This window comes from Periplaneta americana, chromosome 11, assembly GCF_040183065.1.
Source record: "Periplaneta americana isolate PAMFEO1 chromosome 11, P.americana_PAMFEO1_priV1, whole genome shotgun sequence".
In the NCBI taxonomy this organism is placed as follows: Eukaryota; Metazoa; Arthropoda; class Insecta; order Blattodea; family Blattidae; genus Periplaneta; species Periplaneta americana.
The window spans coordinates 162,458,178-162,483,352 of NC_091127.1; the positions used below are offsets into that span (position 1 = coordinate 162,458,178).

Here is a 25,175-nt window from a genome sequence, read left to right on the forward strand (position 1 = left end):
ACATCAGCTTCTTGTCTATGCAGATGACGTGAATATGTTAGGAGAAAATACACAAACGATTAGGGAAAACACGGAAATTTTACTTGAAGCAAGTAAAGCGATCGGTTTGGAAGTAAATCCCGAAAAGACAAAGTATATGATTATGTCTCGTGACCAGAATATTGTACGAAATGGAAGTATAAAAATTGGAGATTTATCCTTCGAAGAGGTGGAAAAATTCAAATATCTTGGAGCAACAGTAACAAATATAAAGACACTCGGGAGGAAATTAAACGCAGAATAAATATGGGAAATGCGTGTTATTATTCGGTTGAGAAGCTCTTATCATCCAATCTGCTGTCCAAAAATCTGAAAGTTAGAATTTATAAAACAGTTATATTACCGGTTCTTCTGTATGGTTGTGAAACTTGGACTCTCACTCTGAGAGAGGAACATAGGTTAAGAGTGTTTGAGAATAAGGTGCTTAGGAAAATATTTGGGGCTAAGCGGGATGAAGTTACAGGAGAATGGAGAAAGTTACACAACACAGAACTGCACACATTGTATTCTTCACCTGACATAATTAGGAACTTAAAATCCAGACGATTGAGATGGGTAGGGCATGTAGCACGTATGGGCGAATCCAGAAATGCATATTGAGTGTTAGTTGGGAGACCGGAGGGAAAAAGACCTTTAGGGAGGCCGAGACGTAGATGGGAGGATAATATTATAATGAATTTGAGGGAGGTGGGGTATGATGATAGAGACTGGATTAATCTTGCTCAGGATAGGGACCGATGGCGGGCTTATGTGAGGGCGGCAATGAAACTCCGGGTTCCTTAAAAGCCAGTAAGTATAGTATAGTATGATTACACGATATAATCACGACACCCGCTTTGGTCACCGCTGCAGTGCAGTGGCTAGACCGGTACCGCGTGTTTCCAGGAGTTAAAGGCGGTCGGAGCGTGGATCCGACCACAGAACCTCATTCTAGTGCCGAGATCAAAAAAGCATGGAGCTCTAACTTCGTGCTCCTTAAGCGATTTCATGACGTATATAGGTGGTATCTTAAATTTAACCTTTACCTGTACCTTTATCTATCTTAAATTGGGATGTTATTCAGTGTAAAATTATTTAAGATTAACGTCCAATAAAAAAGATAAGAAAAAGTAATCATTACCGAACAAGATCGATAAGCGTTTGCAGTTCGCATCGTCCAATTACTGTTCACTAGACAGGGAACGGTCCCGAACGGAAAGCAGTCTGTCTGTGTCAATGCTGACGTTACAGCTGATCTGTTTTTGCCTGCTGACGGCAGTCTGGGCAGACTATGTAGATCTGCCACACGGACGCTTACAAGGACATCGCTTGCTGTCGAGGAAAGGTCGTGAAATATTCTCCTTTCAAGGAATTCCTTATGCAAAACCACCAGTAGGAGAGCTAAGATTTCAGGTATGTGAATAGAAGTTTGTTATATATTTTTATGCTCGACCATGCCGAAATGTACTAATTATACATCTGGTAGCAGTCCTTTAATGCATGTCATTAAAGTACAGGTTTTCAGCCAATGATAACTCAGCTTACATGTGTTCAGCCAATGACAAGTCAGCTTTGTACCGTTATAAAACCGCAAGTATCGATTATTCTCGGATATGCAATCGAAAGAGAATTAGCGAAAAGTCACGGAGGATGGAAATCCAATACTGTCGCAGAAGGTTATGTTCTGTTACTATAATAATTAGCGTTAATTGTAAATAATATTCAAATAAATTCAATTTGTCATCTCGTTTTTCAATGTCGAATTCAATAATCAAGGTTATAATATTATAATATTATCAAGTTTAACGGGACTACGTCAAGGTCAATGACATTATTGTTCCTCGGAAAAAATCAATACTTTCGCGTCTGCGCACATCTCACAATTCACGACCTAGAACAAGGTCACTTCCGATCTTGTCAGTTACAAATAAAATGCATACATCTGAGTACCGGTAATTTCAAGTTAGAAATATGGTCGAGCATAAAAAGTCGTATGAAACTCGCCTATAATGGTAATTATAGGCTCGCTGCATAATGTACTAATTTAACATATTTATTACGCAACCAAGCTCAGAATAGGATAAACTGGCGTCGTTGCTATAACGAGTGAGAGCAAGTGTACGGGGGTTGTAGTTCCAGAACTCGCCTATCCTATACCGAAGTTGGTGGCATAATATTTATTTGTTTTCTTTTCTTTTGTTGTGTTTTGTTTGGTTCCGTGTTATCTCTTTTCTTATTTCTTTATTTCTTTTTGTTTTTCATTTTTATTTATTTATTATTTAATTTTTTTACTTATTTACTTACTTATTCACTTACTTAGTTACTTATTTACTTATTTTTATTTACCAATATTTTATTTACTATTTACTAATGCATTACAGAAGGGTTTGGAATTGAACGGGTAACATCAGCTTCTTGTAAATGTGGATGACGTGAATATGTTAGGAGAAAATCCACAAACGATTAGGGAAAACTCGGAAATTCTACTTGAAGCAAGTAACGCGATAAGGTTGGAAGTAAATCCCGGAAAAACTAAGTATATGATTATGTCTCGTGACCAGAATATTGTACGAAATGGAAATATAAAAATTGGAGATTTATCCTTCGAAGAGGTGGAAAAATTCAAATATCTTGGAGCAACAGTAACAAATATAGATGACACTCGGGAGGAAATTAAACGCAGAACAAATATGGGCAATGCCTGTTATTATTCGGTTGAGAAGCTTTTGTCATCTAGTCTGCTGTCAAAAAATCTGTAAAAATTGGAATTTATAAAACAGTTATATTACCGGTTGTTCTTTATGGTTGTGAAAATTGGACTCTCACTTTGAGAGAGGAACAGAGATTAAGGGTATTTGAGAGTAAGGTTCTTAGGAAAATATTTGGGGCTAAGAGGGATGAAGTTACAGGAGAAAGGAGAAAGTTACACAACACAGAACTGCACGCATTGTATTCTTCACCTGACATAATTAGGAACATTAAATCCAGACGTTTGAGATGGGCAGGGTATGTAGCACGTATGGGCGAATCCTGAAATGCATATAGAGTGTTAGTTGGGAGGCCAGAGGGAAAAAGACCTTTAGGGAGTCCGAGACGTAGATGGGAGGATAATATTAAAATGGATTTGAGGGAGGTGGGATATGATGGTAGAGACTGGATTAATCTTGCTCAGGATAGGGACCAATGGCGGGCTTATGTGAGGGCGGCAATGAACCTCCGGGTTCCTTAAAAGCCAGTAAGTTAGTAGTATTTACTAATGAGTAGAGCCGTGCAAAGGCAGCAGTTGTTCGACACACCGGCAACAGGGCAAGGGTTGTAAATTCACCTTGTGTACCTGCAGAGGTCTGACTCTGCGGTACACAGGATAGCTCCAAGCAGTAGGTACAGCGTGGTAAAGCAAACGTCAGTACTGAAGAAACATACGTAAGAACAGTTGGGTTCTAGTGTTACGATTCCTAAGGCGGAGCAAATTCGTTCGGCAAAGTTTAAGAGACTTAGTTCCGAATATGGTGATATTTTTGTTAATTGATTCAAGCATAAAACTAATTGGAATACATTGAATCGAATTATGGGTTTATTCCTGATTGTATAACAGCTTTAGAGAAGTCTGGTACAAAACTGGTTGATCAGATTTCCCTACTGCGAAATATCTGGAAGAAAGTGGCTCAAGTAGACGATAAAATTTGTACAATAATATCTGCGAAAATAACAAATAAGTTGAAAAAAAAATGGTGGATATTATAAACTCTGAAAGATTAGTGACAGTATTTCTGGAGATAAGGATTCCGGATTCCTTTGAAGAACTAACTGAAGTTGAAAAAAAATGTTTTACAGGATTTTACGTATGCCCCAGTCGTCTCAACAGACGTAGAAAGAAGCTTCTCCACATATAAGGCCATGCTATCGGATAGACGAAAATCCTTTTTTGTTAATAACGCACAAATGTCATTTGTTGTGCACTGTAACAATATTTGGAAGAAATCTGATAACGTATCACATGTGCATTAATAAATCACACTCATTGTAAAGAAAAGGAAAAACAAAAACTATTTTTCAAGTGCTTTTGCGAATAGAATAACATGAACCCGTTACAAATAAACAGTGATTTTGTTTGCCTTCTGTATGAAATCATACATGTATGCAGTATATTATTTGTTTAGGATGAAATGATGAATTAGTTTTGTAATTTTGAAATCTTACTAAAGTATCTGTAGGAAACGAATTGCAGAAACGTTAGGGAACTGTGTCATTTCTATTGTGTCGTCTGTACGTCAACACATCGTGTACATGACCGTCGCTTGTACACAGGGAACACGCCGAGTAACGTCGGAACCCTTGCTATGATGCCATTCTGTCTGTCATGTGCTCTGTCTGCACCGCTCTACTAATGAATTAGTAATTTAATAAAATGACTAAATATCTAAAAATAAGTAGCCTAACTGGTTGTACAAATATCAAGAGAAACAAAAGAGAACAATTTGAAAACATTTGCAATAAGTTAGTCCACACCTGTGGAGTAACGGTTAGTGTGTCTGGCCGCGAAAGCAGGTGGCCGTTGTTCGATTCCCGGTCGGGGCAAGTTACCTGGTTGAGGTTTTTTCCAGGGTTTTCCCTCAACCCAATATGAGCAAATGCTGGATAACTATCGGTGCTGGACCCCGGACTCATTTCATCGGCATTATCACCTTCATCTCATTCTGACGCTAAATAACCTAAGCTGTTGATAAAGTGTCGTAAAATAACCGACTAAAATAAAAAAAGCAATAAGTTAGAGTATTCTGTTTACTGCACTGCCCCCTACGCAGTAAAAAGATGCTTAATAAGTTTGTTTTTGAACGCTACTAAATTCCGACAGTCTCTGATGTCACTGGGTAGGGTATTCCACAAGCGCGAGAGCGAAATTGTGTATGATGATCTATTCAAATAGTAAGTCTTGGCAAACATTACATTTGATTACAGCTACTCCGGTGGCGTAGCTTAGACGGATAAGGCGCTTGCCTGCCGATCCGGAGTTGGGATTGGGCGCGGATTCGATTCCCGCTTGGGCTGATTACCTGGTTGGGTTTTTTCCGAGGTTTTTCGCAACTATAAGGCAAATGTCAGGTAATCTATGGCGAATCCTCGGCTTCATCTCGCCAAATGTCATCTCGCTGTCATCAATTCCATCGACGCTAAATAACCTCGTATTTGATACAGCGTCGTTAAATAACCAAGTAAAAAAAAATACATTGAAATGTATGTCACAATAAAGAAGTTGAAAATACATTCCCTTAAGAATTTTGTTACTTTTTTTAGTAGGTTATTTAACGACGCTGTATCAACTACTAGGTTATTTAACGTCGATGAGATTGGTGATAGCGAGATGGTATTTGGCGAGATGAGGCCGAGGATTCGCCATAGATTACCTGGCATTCATCTTACGGTTGGGGAAACCTCGAAAAAAACCCAAGCAAACAATCAGCCCAAGCGGGGATCGAACCTGCGCCCGAGCGCAACTTCAGACCGGCAGGCAAGCACCTTAACCGACCGAGCCACGCCGGTTGCTGTTTTGTTATTTACAGAGCTACTCTTAAAAGACAGGGAAAGTGAAAGAGATGTTTTATTTATTTCTGAAATGATAGATACAAAAATTACATTTTCTGTTTATGGAACGTTTTAAAAGATGTTATTTCTAGTTACATGTTACAGGTCCTAATATACAGGGACATCATTTTATTTTTACTAACATTTCTAATATTAACCTGGCTATACCTTTGGATCAACGATGAAGAACCGGAAACACCGTTTGCTACCACCTTCCACGACTGGAGTTCGATGATACTGGCGTAATATACAAACAAATCACTTTACAGGTGTAGGAAGGAAGAAAAGTAGTTCATCCATTTACGTAAACAAGGAAATATCGCGATTTTGAGTTTGATAATTTTCATTAGGTTTTTGTTTAATCAAAATACAGTACAGTATTAACAATGAGTGTTTTTACTCACGAACTGAGCTGTCCATGCGGACGTATTCATTATGCAGTGTATATTGTACTGCCTACAATACATTAGCGTACAATATAGAGAATGAAGTTAAATTGAAAAATAATCATAATATGGATATTTAAACACATTTTTGAAAATGGTGGTCGTTCATTTGGATACAGGCTTCAGTTCTAATGTTCACATTATCGCACTATAGACTATTGTACCTAATTCCAATTACCAGGTTCATACTTCGTATCGGTAACTCATGTTGAAATAATTCTGTACCTACTCTATAAAAGAGTACCTTACGTACTGTAAATTCAGTCTTCACTTCTGCCCGATCCGAAAAGATAAAATTACTCAGACATGCTATCTGCTGTCCGTCCAAGTGATTACGTCGCAGCGTCGTAGAAAGGGAGGAAATCACGTGACCGTTAATTACTTAACGAGGCCCTTTTATTTAAGTTATTTTAAACAATTGTGTGGGTATAATATTACGCAGACGTCCAATTCCTAACCAGAAATTAATGTTCTCAGAAAAGAGCTAAGACAGCCCAGCCACTAGCATTTACAGAGAGGCGAATAGAAGCAGGTGGGGGAAACAGGGATGCGACGTAGGCAAATGGAAAATGATGGAATATTGAAAGCTCTTTCGTCACATACTTTTGGAACGTACTATTTACTATGACCGTAAGGCTACTATGACTGTATATGCGGTCTTGGATCCGTGTGAAGGACGGTTGAACTTCATTAGTAGAAGAAGTGGGAGTGAAGTACATTCAAAAACTCAGGTACAATAAAAATTGAAGTAAAAATAAAATGATGTCCCTGCATAAGTATACTAAGGAACAAAAATTAAGTCGCCAGCGTAGCTCAGTGGGTAGAGCCGCTTGCCTACCGATCCTGTGTCTGGTGAATGAACTACCTAGGAATACATAAGAGTTGCATTGGTACATTACAACAATCTGGATTTTTGTGATATTCGTAAATCACGTAATGAGAATATTTATATTATAATATTCATAATATTGAATTTTTATTTCATAGTTGAAAATAATATTTAAATATTCACAGCCTCCCCAGCCTCCTGAACCCTGGACTGGTGTTTTAGATGCCACTAAAGAAGGACCGGATTGTATGCAAAGACCACTTCCCCCGAGACCCAAATCACCTGAAGTAGTGGGAGATGAAGACTGCCTGTACCTCAATGTGTATACTCCACTGGTAAGCGTTAATCAATGTAGTTGCCTATTTACAATGAAATCACACTTTAAAAATCTATTAGATTCATGATATAAAAAATTGATAATAACACTGGTCAACAATGATTTTGTTAAATGTGCAATTTCTGCTGTTTCTTGTGTAATGTCATCTGCTGATTCCAAAAATGAAGTCAGAATTTTTCTACCACCCACTATTTTTTTGTTTGTAATTTTCGAAAAATGTAGGCCTATTTATTTTTATAGCTATGTACAATCCTTAACATGATAACGGAAAGAAAATATGTATTTCATTTTAATGTTTTAACAATTCACCTATAAATTTAGATCACTGTTGCCTGTCAAGTCAGAATTCATAAAAATGAATTTTATTCCTCAAGCAGGCTTCAAGACTTCGGACCCAATAGAGCAGTTCAGTGGGAAATCCGCATAACGGCGTACTGAGTATAGTGGTAAAGCGTACAGTGGGTGGGGGTACTGTAGAATGAATGCCAACAAATACGCAAAGGAAAACGCTCTGGATTTGAAGGTTCTGACGAATAATTTGGTTTTCATACAAACTGTGTCTGAAACTATTACACGGTTAGAAAAGACAGAGCAAGAGATGCCGGAAGCCCTCAAATTAATTGTGGAAATGACACAGAGAATTAATGAGACACCAAGTACACCGGTTACTGAACGTGTGAAACAGAAGTGGAAATCAATTTTATGTAAAAGTGACGGATATGGAACATTGTGTAACATAAACAGCAAATTAGTGGACATAGGGTCACCCGAGAATAAAGGACTGTCTCTTAGAGACTGCAATGATGTTAGTTTTTTCGTTTTGCTCCTATCACGTCATGCGACGTAGAACGCAGCTTTCTACAGTACAAACTTTGGCAGATAACCGAAAAAGATTTACTTTTGAGACACTGAAAATGTATCTTGTAGTAAATTGCAATTCGGTACTGTAACTGCACTTCCTAAAGACGACTAATAGGATAAATGAAGAAATTAAAATTGCTACATGCTTATTCCACCATTAACACTGTGTATAATTAAACAAAAATGCTTATAAAAGACAACAGAATAAATACTTTTCACATTCTTTTGACATTATCATTGTGTAATGTATATTTACTTTCAGAATGTACGTATGTGTGTTTCCCCATACTGCCGTACTTTACTCTAAATAGCAACGTTATTATCTCAATACATCTGTATCTACCTGTAGCGAGTCAACAACCTATAGTGCATGCGCAGTAAACTTATTGTATCGGGTCCAAAGTCTCGAAGCCTGCTCATAAGACTGTGAGAGTGAGTATTAATTCTCAGTTGAATTGGAACTTACAATCATGAAACAAGTTTCATAACCCGTGTTTTCTTTGGCCTAATTTTAAGTGTGGTAAAAGTATCTTATAAAGTGAAACGTACCTCGAAATACTGTGTATATCACAAACAATTTTTGTTATGTTTGTGGTTAATTAATATTGAAAGCACACAGATGACTTTTACTACACTAGTTAAAAAAGCTTACGAGTGTTCTTTTGATTGCTAAATAGATGAGGACAGGAACTGAGCACTTGAAATAGCCCTCAAAATAACTTCTTGGATTCTCATCTATTTTTTTTTTTCCTCAAAATCTTCGGGTAGTGAGCGACGAACATAGGAAATCAGGATTTTCCTGAAATGGGAAGGCGCTACCAGGAAAAATGGAGCCCAAATATTCTGTCAGATGTTTCTCAAGCGAAGTATAACCTAAAATCTATTTCACACACATTTTAGGTAAATAAATATGATTTTAGGTAAAATGTTACAAGGTATCAATACTAGAAAAATCTGAAGTACATTTCATACAATTACTCAAAAACGCTGGGTGATAGAAACATTTTGAAAACAGATCTGAAATCAGCACGAAATTTGCTATAAGAATCGCCCCTTATTTACCTTTTAACGAAAAATATGTTTAATTTTTTAGCAGTGTAATTAAGAAGTCTTAACAAATGATTATGTTTAAGATAATGTTCGTAATCATGCTAGCGCCCAGTTGGCGTAATCTGATACTGCATTTATTTATACTAGTTACCAGCGGACGGAGAGGTAGCAGAATTACTTCCTGTGATGTTCTGGATCCATGGTGGAGGCTGGGTGGCAGGTTCTGGCAGTAGTGACCTGTACGGCCCACAGTATCTTCTGGACAAAGAAATAGTGTTGGTTACAATAAATTATCGCCTCGGAGCATTTGGTATGTTCATATTTACACTATCGATAACTGGAGAACTACAGTAACTGACTTACTAATAAACCGTGTATAGTTTTTATACGAGACACGCAAAGTTCCGGTACACTGCTCCGTCGATTTAGTAGAAAGCCAATGTTCACCTACTTAGATATAACCCGTGTAGCAAATCCCCTGCAATCGACAAGCATCATATTTAGGTAGAGTAATGGTATTCAATCGAGGCTGTCTCAAAGAATATGCATATTTAAAAATGCTACATATTTCTTTTATTATATTTATTGATAAATATTGCATTATATTATAGTTTATTTTGTACTATCAACTCGTGTTTTCCTTGCTTGAATACCATTTTACGTAAATCGTTACTATTATTATTGCATCAATAAAGACAGTATAATGATAATAATAATAATAATAATAATAATAATAGTAATAATAATAGTAATAATAATAATAATAATAATAATAATAATAATAATAATCTATACTAATAATAAATCTGTAGCCAAAATTTTTTCTGGTAATTTTCGATTTTCCAAAAATAATTGGTGTTAACATGTAGCCTATAATTAACCATCCTGAAACCGAAAATCGCTTTTTTGAAATTTTTGTTTGTATGTCTGTCTGTCTGGATGTTTGTTACCTTTTCACGCGATAATGGCTGAACCGATTTATATGAAAATTGGAATATAAATTAAGTTCGTTGTAACTTAGATTTTAGGCTATACGGCATTCAAAATACTTTATTTAAAAGGGGGTTATAAGGAGAGCCTGAATTAAATTAATCGAAATATCTCCCTTACTATTACTTTTCATGAAATATGTTACATAACAAAAGTTGAATAGTAGCTCAGTTAGGAGAGCGCTGGTAAATTCAACCAGAGGTCCCGGATCGATACACGGCCCCGGAACAATTTTTCCCTTGAAATTATTCAAATCTGCCCCGGAACAATTTTTCCCTTGAAATTATTCAAATCTGCTTTACAGGGAACTTCACCTGAAAGACTAGATTTGCATAATATATACGTCACTGTGTACGTTAACAGAAAACCACAATTCCAAGACACACAGAGTTTGTGTGCACTCGATGTGGGTCTCTGGCGTTTCGTCAGCCCAGGCGAGTTGTGTGGATATAAAGGGAAAAGTTGAGACGGTGTCAGGTGGAGTTCCCGAGTAGCTCAGTTGGGAGAGAGCTGGTACGTTCAACCAGAGGTCCCGGGATCGATACCCGGCCCCGGAACAATTTTTCCCTTGAAATTATTCAAATCTGCTTTACAGGGAGCTTCACCTGAAAGACTAGATTTGCATAACAAAAGTTTATTTAAAAATGATTTACGATAAGTTTTATTCTATACAAAATTTTGATAGGACTGATATTAATTAGATAAATGATTTTTAAAATTACAATAACAACGCCATCTAAGGCTCTGTACTAAATAAAAGCAAATGACTTCGCCTATAAGGGGCGTTGGACAACAACAATCGAAAGCTATTAAACATAGCCTACAGAGAATGTTTCTGTGTTTGCATGAAGTAATATCGGAAGCTAAATTAACCGATTTGTATAATTAATTATTATTTCACGTTTGGAAAATGTAGTTTCTCTAGATGGACATAATTCTGTAATGCTATTACAGTAACTTCTGAGTGAAATTTAAGGATATACAAGACTTTTAAAATAACAATACAATACATTTTCACCGCCGCCTCAGATTATAGCGTTGTTGTTCCTGCAGTAACTCCTGTGTGCAAAATATAAAATTTTTGAGTAGGAAGAAAAAAAAACATTTATTCATTCATTGCAACAAACGAGTGCTCTCATGACCAAAATGACCGCATTGAAATTATTTAAATACAATTTAAATTAAGTAACATATTAAACGATTTATCCTTCTATCAAACACGAATGTACCCTAGATCAAACGTTCTATTTTAATTATGTAATTACTTTATATTTATTTCTAACAGGTGCAGCGGAGCGCACGGGTACGGCTAGTGATAGTAATAATAATAATAATAATAATAATGTAATAATAATAATAATAATAATAATAATTCATTTTAGTATAGTAGTGGCAAAAAAACCAGACCGACAGAATAATCAAAGTCCCCGGAATGAGGCACTGCGCATGCCACGCCCGCATTCACAAGATAGCGAGTAATCTATTGAAACTGTTGTAGTTTCGACTGCTGACGTAGCCATTTCGAAAGCCATTAGAAAATAAGCTGGTAAAATTCATGTTCTGGGAATAATAAGTTAATTAAGTAGTAAAATATCGCAGCAATCGAAAAGTATTGGGAATAAATTTGAATAAGGAACATAAAAAAAAAAGTTTCCTTTCCAGGCGGATTCGAACCATGAAAGTCTTAGTTGCCAGTCCGTCGTACTGTCACTGTGAACAAGACTCTGCAATCAGCTACAAGGGTCGGTCCGGTTTTTTTTTTTTGCCACTACTGTACATCAATCATAGTCTTTTCTTATTTCTTATATAACTGCAATACAGTTTGACAGTTCAAATATATTTTGGGGTACGCAAGCAAAAAGATTGAATACTACTGTGGCAGAGCATGAAAGTTAAGGAATATTATGGACAGTAAAAAATCGATCATACGGAAATGGATATTTAGGAGTTGTTAATTCATGATAAAAGTCTAATCCATACCTGTACAAACAGCGCTCAACGAGCGCGCGCGCTCCTTCGGAGCGGGAGAACCGTGTTTACCGCTCGCCGAAACGGAGAGGAAGATACGTCAGAATGACATAGACTTGCTATAGGTAGAGGAGAGGGAAACGACCACTCAGCTATCTAGTGGAGTGCAGTGTGTAGGCCTATTCTCAGTAACTGTTTCACGTTGCTTACCTACTGCTACAGTACAGTATGGAGGAATCTAAAAGACGGAACAAAACATTTAACATTCAACGATTTACAGCTCGAACTTATTGATCTTCAATGTGACCTAAGGGCTAAAGTTCGTTTGAATAATACTACTAGTCTGGTTGAGTTTTACAAGACCAAACATTATCAATAATATCCACGACTACACAGGCTGCTATGTTTGGCTCAACATTTATATTTGTGAGCAACTGTTTTCTATAATGAACTTTAATAAAAGCAGGTATCGAACATCTGTAACTGATGCTTCATTACGATCAGTAGACTACTGTTCCTTTCAGCTGCCGAATGCATAAAACCCCGTTTTGATGTACTGATAAATAAAAATATAACAAAATAATAGTGTACATTTAAGTAGCTATAGAATTTTTATTATTTCTGTAAAATAAATATTTCTTTATTAATTAGTAATAGTCCAAGATAGTTTTGCAAACACTGGACGGGAATTCATTTCATAAGCACTTGTAATAGTACTTCCTTTTGTGTATATTTTGTACGAGATCACCCCTTCTTCCAGTCCACCCTTATACAGAGCGCAGCTAATATCTGCTTTCCGCTCATGAGCTGTGACCCGGCTCGGAGAGCGCAAACCTTGTGCAGGCCTGGTCTAATCTGATACAACGTTAATACAAATTAATTTTATTTCCTAAATCACACACAGATATACAAAGAAAATACAATATTGAATGAAAAAATATATATAAATTAATAAATAAATAAGTAAATAAAGTAAAGAGAGGAGTGAATGAATGAATCAATCACTCAATCAATCCAATCAATCAATCCATCAACCAATCAATCAATCAATAAGGAAAGGATTAAATAATAAAAAAAAATATTAGCCTATCTTACTCTCTCCAGTAATATCCTTAATATTTGTGCAGTTCTCAAGGCGTTGAATAATATTTCCTTTGTTAGAAATACTCAGACTTGAAAGTGTTTGTGACTTGATGCCTTACCATTATGTGGGGGCTTGGATTCTCGTCACAACAGCAGACCACGATGCACTGTTTTCTACGGTACGGACACGGAGAAGTAGGTCAAATTACAATAAGGTCACAGTTTACTATATACAGTCACGAAGCTTGAGTTTTGAGGGTGCTAGGAACAATAGACTGTGACGGTACTATTTTGCATTGCCTGTAATGAGGCGATATTAGCGATCCTAGTGGTGAGCAACTATCTAATGTTTGCATATTTACTACGTATTGAGCTTCGCGACTGTATATACTAGACTGTGATATGGTCGTACAAAATAGGAACATATGGCAACCAAGACAAATTGGAGTTCACAAGATTTAACTTCAATACTTAAATACCAAGTATGATAAGTGTTTATGTGTATCATTCATCAATGGGAGGATGTGCTTCTGCAGAAATATTAGAAATAATAGATTGTATTTCACTGAAATACTTTAGTTAGGCCTATATATCGATGTAATGTAACCAACTACTAATAATTGTATTATGTTTTTACCACATTAAGTATGATTAGTTTTTGAATGATATCTGCGTAGGATTTTTTAGCACTGGAAATGAAGTGTGTCCTGGTAACAATGGCTTCAAGGATCAGGTGGCAGCACTGCGCTGGGTGAGAGACAATATCGCAGCATTTGGCGGGAATCCTGATAATGTGACGATATTTGGACATGGGGCGGGAGGAGCTAGTGTGCATTACCTTATGCTGTCGGCAGCCGGTAAAGGTGAGTATTCTACAGGGCCTTAAATATACTGGATGCGTTCGAACATGATAGTTCCCTGATCAATTACGTTTGAATATTAGACCGTGTGATACTCGAAGATTTTCGGGCACATGGTGAGATGTTTATTGGAATAGGTTTAATGTTGAATAATTTCGAGGGAAGAATTGTTCCGGAGCCGGGTATCGAACCCGGGACCTCTGGTTTAACGTACGTTAAAGGTCCCGGGTTCGATACCCGGCTCCGGAACAATTTTTCCCTCGAAATTATTCAAATCAACTTTACAGGGAGTTATACCTGAAATCTTGATTTGCAGGTTTAATGTTGATTAAAAGTATTCATTTCAGCATTGGTTCGAATCTTAAGAATTACAGAAGGCTAAGTTGAATCTGAAGAATATAAGTTTAATTGTGTTAAGGGGACACTCAACTTAAAAATTGGAGAAAAATTGTCATAGAAATGAAAAATTAAATTTCTACACTAATTTACGTGACAGATCTAAATCAATACGCAGAATTCTTCCCCTATTCATTGTGAAGTCACAGTCAAATGCACAAAACCAGAAAATAAATAATGATAATTAAAAGTGATATTTCAATTAATTATTGATTCAAAATTGAAATATTTTTTTTTATTTTGAAAAGTATTGGATCTAATGAGCTGAGATTTTGCATGTTACTTTTCATGTGTATATTAAACTTTTTCTCCAAATTTGAAAAAGATTGGTCAAATAGGAAAAAAGTTCCAAAATATAGTTGAGTTTCCCCTTAAATACAGAATACGAGCAAGTGTTAAAAATAATATTTCATCAATCACTAATATACCCTTAGAATGCATGGTGATGAATGTACTTGCTCGAAATTGAACAATACAGTATTTCTATGTATTTCACTAGACTTTCGTTCAAAGATATCTACTCTACTAATCGATGGTGATCGATAATTTGCTGATATAAGTGTGGCTTCTTGAGTTATTATTTCTATAAACAGATGGCGAAGATAATAGTCAGTGTTGAAAATCGTACATAAATATATCCTGCATTATACAGAGTGTTTAAAAATACAGGGCATAATTTCAGGTATGTATTTCCCATATGTAGACAATCAAAATAGTTCATTACAACATGTGTCCGGAAATGCTTCATTTCCGAGTTATGGCCTTCACAACATTGAAATTCACCGGAACGTTTTTCTTTCCGCAGGTCATTGTCATTACAGAAGATGTTCAAAATGTCCACCTCCTGCTTGAATACAGACCTCACATCGATGTCTCATTGACCTGCGAACACGATCCCAAACTCCAGGAGTATTGCGTATGTCCTCAGAACATGCCACAATTCGATTCCGAAGGGATTCCAAATCAGGCACCGGAGACGAATAAACCAATGATTTTAAATGGCCCCACAAGTAGAAATCGAGAGGGTTCAGATCAGGTGAGCGTGGAGGCCAAGCAATTGGGCCACCTCTACCTATCCATCGATCAGGAAACCTTCGATCCAAGTACCGGCGAGCCGTACGACTGAAGTGTGCAGGAGCGCCATCATGCAAGAAGTGAATGTGTTGACGATTGATCAGTGGAGTGACTTCTAAAACACGAGGTATGGTGTTTTCCAGGAAGTTTGTGTACGCCTGCCCCGTAAGTCTGTTTACAAGTACATGGGGTCCAACTAATCGATCACCAATGATACCGGCCCACATGTTGAGGGAGAACCGCACCTGGTGATGAGATGGAACAGTTGCACGTGGGTTTTCATACGCCCATACATGCTGATTGTGGAAATTTGTTATACCATCTCGTGTGAACTGTGCTTCATCTGTAAATAATACTAAGGCAGGAAAGTTCGGATTTACACCACACAGCTGCAAGAACCACTGACAGAACCTAACTCGTGCAGGGTAATCTGCTGGTGACAGGGCCTGTACACGTTGCAAATGATAATTAATACTCTTTCAACAGTCTCCAGACAGTCGTATGAGGAACATTGACTTGCAACGCTACTCTTCGTGTGCTGATAGAAGGAGTCATGTTCACAGCCTCCAGAATCTCCTCCTGTACTTCTGGAGTTGTAGATCTTGGTCGTCCCATTCCCAAACCAGGAGAGTTAAATTTTCCATACTCGCACAGACGGTAATGGAGACGTACAAAGTCTTCCGATCTGGACATTTTCGCTGTGGGTACCTCTCCTGGTACAAACGACGAGCCAGCGCAGCATTGCTGTCCGCCTTACCGTACATGAAGTGTATCTCTGCCAGCTCTTGATTTGAATACATGTTGCACAGTCTAACGCCTACACAACACTGAATGTAACCTTCGCATCGGAATGAACTGTCAGAGTGCCCTCTTAATGTCTCCTTTGACGGCAACGACCTGCGGAAAGAAAAACGTTCCGGTGAATTTCAATGTTGTGAAGGCCATAACTCGGAAATAAAGCATTTCCGGACACATGTTGTAATGAACTATTTTGATTGTCTACATGTGGGAAATACACACCTGAATTTCAATGTTGTGAAGGCCATAACTCGGAAATAAAGCATTTCCGGACACATGTTGTAATGAACTACGAGGCGTGTTTTTAAAGTAAGTTCCAAAAGGGTGTAGTAAGTAAACGGGAAGATATTTACAAACCATTTTTGTAGCATTATATTCCCCACACTTCAATTACTTCTCAACATAATCTCCACCATTATTGAGGCATTTATCGAGTCGTGGCACAAGTATTTCTATCCCCTCATTGTAGAATTCGCCCGCCTGCGATGCGAACCACTCCCGCACTGCTGTTTTCACTTCATCGTCGCCATCAAACCGTTTACCACCGAGGAACTTATTGAGGTGCAGGAAGAGATGAAAGTCACTCGGAGCCAAATCCGGACTGTAGGGGGGATGGTCAATTTGTTCCCAGCCAAATTTCGATATGAGATTTTGGGTGTCGTCGCCATCAAAACGTTGACAACCGAGGAACTTCTTGAGGTACAGGAGGAGATGAAAGTCACTTGGAGCCAAATCCGGGCTGTAGGGGGGGATGGTCAATTTGTTCCTGTCCTCATGAATTTTTTCATCGACAGTACGCACCAAATCGTCATTGATCAAAGATGGCCGACCGATACGCTGCCCGTCACGCACAGAGACCGCCCTCGTTGAACTTCCTAACCATCTCCTGACCATTCCATCACTAATGGCATCATCACCATACACTTCACAAAGTTGACGATGAATGTCAACTGGTTTGATATTTCTCGCTTTCAAGAAACGGATAACAGAGCGCATCTCACAGTCGGCGGGGTGCTCGATCACTTTAAACATTTCAACTGATCACAACTAACCACACACACGGACTGAAGCTCTGGAACTGCATGCACAGCTTGCCTGAGGACTGAAGAAGAAAACACGCATGTGCAAAATAACGATTGCAGCGATGCGACGGCTATAATTGAAAACGGAACTTACTTTAAGAACACGCCTCGTATTTTGATTGTCTACATGTGGGAAATACATACCTGAAATTATGCCCCGTATTTTTGAAACACCCTGTAGAATTCAATTTCCATACCACGCTACTGTTTGTACTAGTAAAACAAGACTGAGTTTAGCTGGAAACGGCTCATATTGTCATTTAAGTGAATAGCTTATGGTTGATCTACATAATCGTTTCACCTGACACTTTTTAACCTCCCCAATAAAGGTACCACCTATTGAGAACTAGCGGAATTGTTTCAAAGTTTTTCAATTTGTTATATCTTTGGTTCTGACTTATCTCGTGGTTAGGAAGTTAGCTTACACGATCATAAAATCGCAGGTCACATATCTTTGAACGCCAGTTTTCACTCTTACCAATTTTCCCACAGGTTTGTTTCACCGCGGTATATCTCAAAGTGGCACCGCCACCTCCCTCTGGGCACTCCCTTCGCCTGGTACATCGGAGATAAGCGGGCTTAGACTCGCATATTATTTGGACTGTCCCACTGAACCCAGTTCTTTAATGATTTCCTGCATCAGAGAAGTCGATGCAGAGGAGATCATCTTAAGTATTTCAGAACTTACAGTACAGGTTAGTACTATGTAGTAATATATGATTAGGTAGTTATATTCTTCTACACTTCACGAATGGATACTTCCTCCTGTTTTCTGGCTTCGTAAATCGCTCCCACCCCTTTTTTCATTTGTAATAACAATTATTTTATGTGATGATTATTTTTATTATCTTCGACAGAAACGACAGGAACGTTCCCAATTGTTCCATTAACTAGAAAATCATTTCTCATCCGGCTATCCATCATTAAATGTGAATACAGCATCATCTAGTATACCAAGTTCCAACGTTGACATAGTAACAAACTCATTTTTTGGGACTCGATACCAAACAACGTTATTGAACGATTCATTAGTATTCTGAATTTTTTCTCTCAAAAATTTTTTTTAGTAAATCAGGATGGGCAAGATCTTAAAACACAGCCTTTATGAAGCATTAATTTTACTACAGAATAAGCTAAACCATAGTCTTCTAAGACAATTAGTTGCTGAGACATTACTTTTTCTGGAAAATGGTAATTTCTTTTCTCTAAAACATAAATACACTAATATGTCAGTTTACAGTGCCCTGTGACATTTTCTGACAGCCAAATATTAATTTACAGTCACTGATAAAAGTATCGCACTGCAAGATACCACTCCCCTCTATGTCTCCATAGATCTTTTCCTAATTGTCTTCTTTCCACAGCTTCCAGAATGCCCTTTTTCCATGTTGTCATAGGTCTTCCTCTTTTTTTTTTCTTCTTGATGGGGTCCAATCACATGCCAACCTTGGTAATCTTCCCGTATTCATTCGCATCATATGCCCACACCATAATAGTTGTTTTGTGGAAATATCCTCTACAATATCATTCTTAACTTGCATTTTCATTCTGATTATGTGTATGTATTTATTAACACTACAATTGGGTATACACCCGGTGGCAGTGATATATAATATACAATAATACCATTACAATTATACAATAATTACAGCAATAAAAGAAAGATAAAGGAAATAAAATAAAATAAAAATAAACCTAAACCTAAATTTATTTCTAACTATAAATAAATAGATGCAATAAACCTAGGACTATAAATAAAAACTATTCAATAATGCCTAACAATAAGCAAAAGTAAATCTAACTTAAAAGTACTTCTATTTCACCCAACTATTACCAATTTAAGTAATTACATATCACCTTATTTAATTACATATCATCTTAATTAATTACATATGACTTAATTTATTTACATATCAACTAAATTACATATCATCTTAATTAATTACATATCAACTTAATTACATGACACAACTTAGATAATTACACTGCACATACAATTATATTTACAGTCTAATCTTCTCAACCTTTCCTTAAATGTATTGATTTTGAGAGGACCACCCTGAAAGATTGCCGCAAGTAATTTTATCTCCTCTTGAAATCCCTGCTGATCGTCTCCAATAATGAATTTCCAAGGCCAAAAATTTATTTTGGAATACGTTTTGCAATTGCCAAGTTTCTGCCCCGTATAAAGTTGTACTTCTCACAATTGATTTATAAATTTTATGTTTTGTTTCAATTCTGATTTTATTATCCCATAATAATAGATTAAGAGTGGATATTGCACATTTTCCTTTCTTCAAACGTTCTTTCATTTCTACATGGTTCCTTCCATCATCTGTGATTGTAACACCTAAATATTTGTATTTATTACTATATTTAATAACACCTTTATTTTCAAGTATCAGATTTTGTTTTTCCCCCAATAACCATATAATGGGATTTTTCAAAATTAAATTTTAGTCCAGATTTTTCATATTCTTCAATGAGTTTCTGCTCATGTATTCAATATCTTCATAGTCTTCTGCTAGTATAATTTGTTCATCCGCAAATTGTAGAGTATATATATATTTTTTTGTCACCAACAAAAACACCCACATGCTTACATTTCTTCTTCCATCTAATACACTAATATTTTTAAAAATACAGTATATTTAAAATAGTAACTTTTCTAATATTTTAATAAACCAAACACCAATTTAAGCAGAATGAACCATACTTTGTATGTATGCATGTATGTATTTATTCACACTGCAATGGGTATATACCCGGTGGCAGTGGTAACTAATTACACTCAATAATGACAATAATAAACTTATTAATTAAAAATACAATTAATAATAATACTAATAATTAATACTAATACTAATAATAATAATAACAATAATAATAATAATAATAACAACAACAACAACAACAGGGAATATACTAAATTAAATGAAACGATCACTTAAAATAACATTTGAAATATTCTAATTTGTATCTTAAAACTAAGATCGAACTAAAACCCACGAGTATGATATGTTCATATCTGCACAAGTACCTTTCAACATTACACTCATTTCGCTGTCAACTCACTCACTGCACTGGAACTACGACACATTTCACTGATTCTATCCTGATTTCACTAACACTTCAAAAACATTTCACTGTTCAAATTCTTTGCACTGCCACTATAAATTATAAAGCTTCACTGACAGGAACACGTTTCACTTACACAGCACACTTCACTGACACGACATACTTCTTCACTGATACAACACACTTCACTGACACAACATAATTCTTCACTGATACAACACTTCAATAACAACATATCGTTTACAGCCTTTAACTACTGTGTATAATTACCGTCTATTAGTAAGGTCCTTAAGCCTATTTTTAAATGCATTTTTGGTTGTTGGTAAAGCCTTTAGTAAGTCTGCAGGTAAAGCATTCCAGTCCCTATCATCAAGTATAAAAAAATAAAAATGTTAATTTTTTTCATTTTGGGTCATGATGACTTCCCTCAAATATTGCAACTTAGCGTTGTTCATGTAACTGTTATAGTACGCAGATGGCGGGCCTGATACGCCTGATATTCGTTTTGGGCCTGTGGTCGAGAAGGCAGTTGGGGAAGGAGACGAGATGTTTCTTTCGAAAACTGCTATGGGCACAGTTTTGGCATCTTACAATAAACATCGCATTGTTCCCTGGATGGTTGGATTTACTTCAGGGGACGGCGCCATTATTATTGAAGGTGTGTTCAGAACTGAATGTCGTCCGTTGTGTGAGAGTGGTGACATGTTAGAGAATTCGACTGGATTCTCGGCACGGATTTCAAGTAAGTATATCTCCCTACAAGAAGGAATGGGCTTGTACAGAGCCTTTTTCAGTTACAAGCCGGAGCCATACATCGGCAACACTGTAATTAACTGTCAGCAGGAGGCCGACCATACAGGCACGTGTTTGTGCTAATGCCGATTTTCAATGTAAATGAATGTTACAATATAAGTGTGTGTCGATGGAATTATGTTCGCGGTCGTACCAAGCGTTCATTATTGATGTATTATAAACTATGTGCGTGTTGGCGATAAAATCAAGACAATAAATGAAAAAAAAAATGGTGGCAATCTTTGGAAATTTTTACGGTTAGTGATGACAAAGTAAATATTAAATATTGTATTAACTACATTTTTATAGTCTTACTTGTGGTTTGTGATGTATCAGAATTCTAGCCAAATTGTTGGGTCTCGCCTGCTATACTGTATCAATAAAGTTACGTTGTTGATTTTCAAGTTCATTGTAAACAGCTGTTTTGTGATTCCATAAAATAAGTTGCAGTTTTGAAGATTCGGAATGCCTGCTATACGTCAGAACTATCTATAATTTGTAGATGCATACACACTCACTTTGTTGGTTTTCAAGGTTTATTTATTAATACTAGCCGTACCCGTGCGCTCCGCTGCACCAGTTAGAAATAAATATAAAGTAATTACATAATTAAAATAGGACATTTGATCCAGGGAACATTCGTGTTTGATAGAAGGATAAATCGTTTATTATGTTACTTAATTTAAATTGTATTAAAAAATTAAAATGCGATCATTTTGATCCAGAGACCACTCATTTGGTCATAAAAATTATTTTAGGAAATACAGGAAACAAATGCCTATCAAGTTTTCTGTGCATGAGAAGCTATTTTAATCTTACCTGTTCTCGATTCACTGAGATGTTACTGTATTAACATTATAGCATTATGTCCATCTAGAGAAACTACACTTTCCAATGGTGAATTAATAATTAATTATACAAATCGATTAATTTAGCTTCCGATATTACTTCATACAAACACAGACACATTATCTGTAGGCTATGTTTTATAGCTTTCGATTGTTGTTGTCCAAGGCCCCTTATAGACGAAGTCATTTGTTTTTTATTTCATTACACGGCCTTACATGGCGTTGTTATTGTAATATTGAAACTCATTTATCTCATTAAATATCAGTCCTATAAAAATTTTGCATAGAATAAAACTTATCGGAAATTATTTTTAAAGAAACGTTTGTTATGTAACATTTTTCATGAAAATTAATAATAAGGGAGATATTCCAATTTATTTAATTCAAGCCCCCTTATAACCCCCCTTTTAAATAAAATATTTTGAATGCCATGTAGCCTAAATTCTAAGTTACACGAACTTAATTTATATTCCAATTTTCATATAAATCGGTTCAGCCATTATCACGTGAAAAGGTAACAAACATCCAGACAGACAGACAGACAGACAGACAAAAATTTCAAAAAAGCGATTTTCGGTTTCAGGGTGGTTAATTATATATGTTAGGACCAATTATTTTTGGAAAATCGAAAATTACCAGAAAAATTTCGGCTACAGATTTATTATTATTATTATTATTATTATTATTATTACTATTATTATTACTATTATTATTACTATTATTATTATTATTATTATTATTATTATTATTATTATTATTATTATTATAGATTATTCCTTTTGTAATAAATTAGTTATAAACATGTTTCTTTTTACTTCGTATTTACCGGATTTAAAGTTCACCGAGTTTACGCTAATTGGCACATACTTAATAGATAATGATGTGTTTTGTTACGTATGTTGAAGGTATTTTTCTTATTTTTTTCATAAATCTTTATACTTGGCCTTGGCCTATTTAAAATTATATTTTTTAAAATTTATTACAAATAATTTAGGATAACAGTATTGTTATGGTGACTGGCGAGGTTCAAACTAAAACTGGCTTCCTGGGTATCGGAAATATTTATTGAAAAGCACGACTGATCACATGGAATTAAAATGTAGGCCTATATGATATTCTATACCTTTCACGTCAGAGGTGAAACAACTTAAAGCGGCAAAACATTGCCAATTTAATAGCCACATAATGGTTAATTGATTTGAATAGGGTAATGCGAAAGTACGTCGTTATTTTATTTATTTTTGGTACAAGTAACATTTCTTTAAGTATTTATTTATTTTCCCTAGTACCATCAATTGAAAACACGTATGATTTTAATTTTTTTGAAGTTATAAGTGGCTGTATGCAAGTACTTAGGCGGTATTCTGAAATTCAAATAAAACACCATTTCGGATTCCGTAATAAATTACGTACATCAATACGCTGAATCTTGATCATATGCACTTAGTTTTGTATCAATTAATGTCGAAAATGTACATGTGACAACGAAATCAAAGCACTAAAACGTCAAAGTCACGCCTTTATTTCGCCTCCGTCCGCCTCCACTCTGCGTTGCCAAACCTACCCATGCTCCGACTTGTAACTAAAGAAGGCTCTGGCTTGTATCTTCCGTTTGTTTCTAGGGACTTGTGACCACACAACCATAAGATTTCACTGACTCTAATACTACGAACTGAGACAGAATAACGCGATGGAATTTATTTGGTGCAATAAAAAAAAAATGGAGGTAAAAGCTTGTTTTGAGACACAAGTATCCTATTATTAGTTACTTCTTTTACAGGTAGATTTTAGTTGCTGGAAGACAAATATAAAAAAAACTTGCAACCTCTGCGAATTCATTAAAACAAATATACAGGTTGTTTCGGAAGTGATAGCAAAAAAACTGAGGGATGAGAAGTAAAAACGAACAGAATTTTAAAAAGTTCCAGTAAACATGGATACGCAAATTAACAGTTTATGAGATAATGTCGTTTTATACTGGTTGGGGCCAGCTGAATACTAAGTCTCAATTCTAACAACAGCAGTGACAATTTTATTTAATTTATGAATCACGAGACAGAAAAATTAATAATTTTGGCTTCAGTACCACAGAAATGTGATTAAATGTACACAGAAGAAACATTTTTGTTCGAACAACACTTAATTTTGTGGATGAAAAAGATACAGTACACTATGAACATGTATGACTTGAGGCTTTCCCGGCGTTTGATATAGAATAACTCTTCTCGGGTTCTCAGCCAGGTGAGTTGGAGATTAGCTTCCAAGCTTTCGACGGCTAGCTCTGCCATCTTCTTCAGGGACGAAGTCTTGAAGAAGATGGCAGAGCTAGCCGTCGAAAGCTTGGAAGCTAATCTCCAACTCACCTGGCTGAGAACCCGAGAAGAATTATTCACTATGAACATGTTGGTGAAGAATTTTAAAGCAGGTGTTCAAAATTCTGACCGCAAAGACCCGAGATTACATTCGAGCAATCCTGGGACATTTTTATCATTTGCTGGAAGACACCTATAATCCGATGCTACAAATTCTTTAGGTCCAAAATTGTATTAATATTTAAAAAAAAATGTTCTTTGGGCCACCAAATTCGATTTTCAAGTTTGAATTGTATAAATGCTTAGTAGACACTCAAGAATCATGTCACCAAAGTTTGAAAGATATCGAGGGAAAATGTGGATTTTTTTCCTTAAGGGGACCCTCAACTTAAAAATTGGAGAAAAAAGTGTCATAGAAATGAAAAATTAAATTTCTACACTAATTTACGTGACAGAACTAAATCAATACGCAGAATTATTCCCCTATTCATTGAGAAGTCACAGTCAAATGCACAAAGCCAGACAATAAAAAATGATAATTAAAAGTGATATTTCAATTAATGATTGATTAAAAATTGAAATATTTTTCATTTTGAAAAGTATTAGATCTAATGAGCTGAGATTTTGCATGTTACTTTCCATGTGTATATTAAACTTTTTCTCCAAATTTGAAAAAGACTGGTCAAATTGGAAAAAAGTTCCAAAATATAGTTGAGTGTCCCCTTAAGAGTCGATGAATACTTAAAATATTTATTTCCTTTTTCTTGTGA

At 36.0% G+C, this 25,175-nt stretch overlaps 1 protein-coding gene across 2 annotated transcripts in view; it reads left to right on the top strand.

Annotated features, from left to right (window-relative positions):
* The first annotated feature begins 231 nt into the window (after nucleotides 1-231).
* The window catches only part of LOC138709530 (carboxylic ester hydrolase-like), a 43,758-nt gene continuing 18,814 nt past the window's right edge, over nucleotides 232-25,175 (top strand). The window contains exons 1-6 of one of the 2 annotated variants that reach the window (XM_069840355.1): nucleotides 232-1,431; nucleotides 7,062-7,211; nucleotides 9,272-9,434; nucleotides 13,843-14,028; nucleotides 17,868-18,070; nucleotides 20,922-21,195. In XM_069840355.1, coding sequence (XP_069696456.1) covers nucleotides 1,255-1,431; nucleotides 7,062-7,211; nucleotides 9,272-9,434; nucleotides 13,843-14,028; nucleotides 17,868-18,070; nucleotides 20,922-21,195 — 1,153 coding nt within the window. In that variant the 5' untranslated portion in view covers nucleotides 232-1,254. The remainder of the gene's footprint in view (nucleotides 1,432-7,061; nucleotides 7,212-9,271; nucleotides 9,435-13,842; nucleotides 14,029-17,867; nucleotides 18,071-20,921; nucleotides 21,196-25,175) is intronic. The other variant, XM_069840356.1, reaches the window with a different exon arrangement.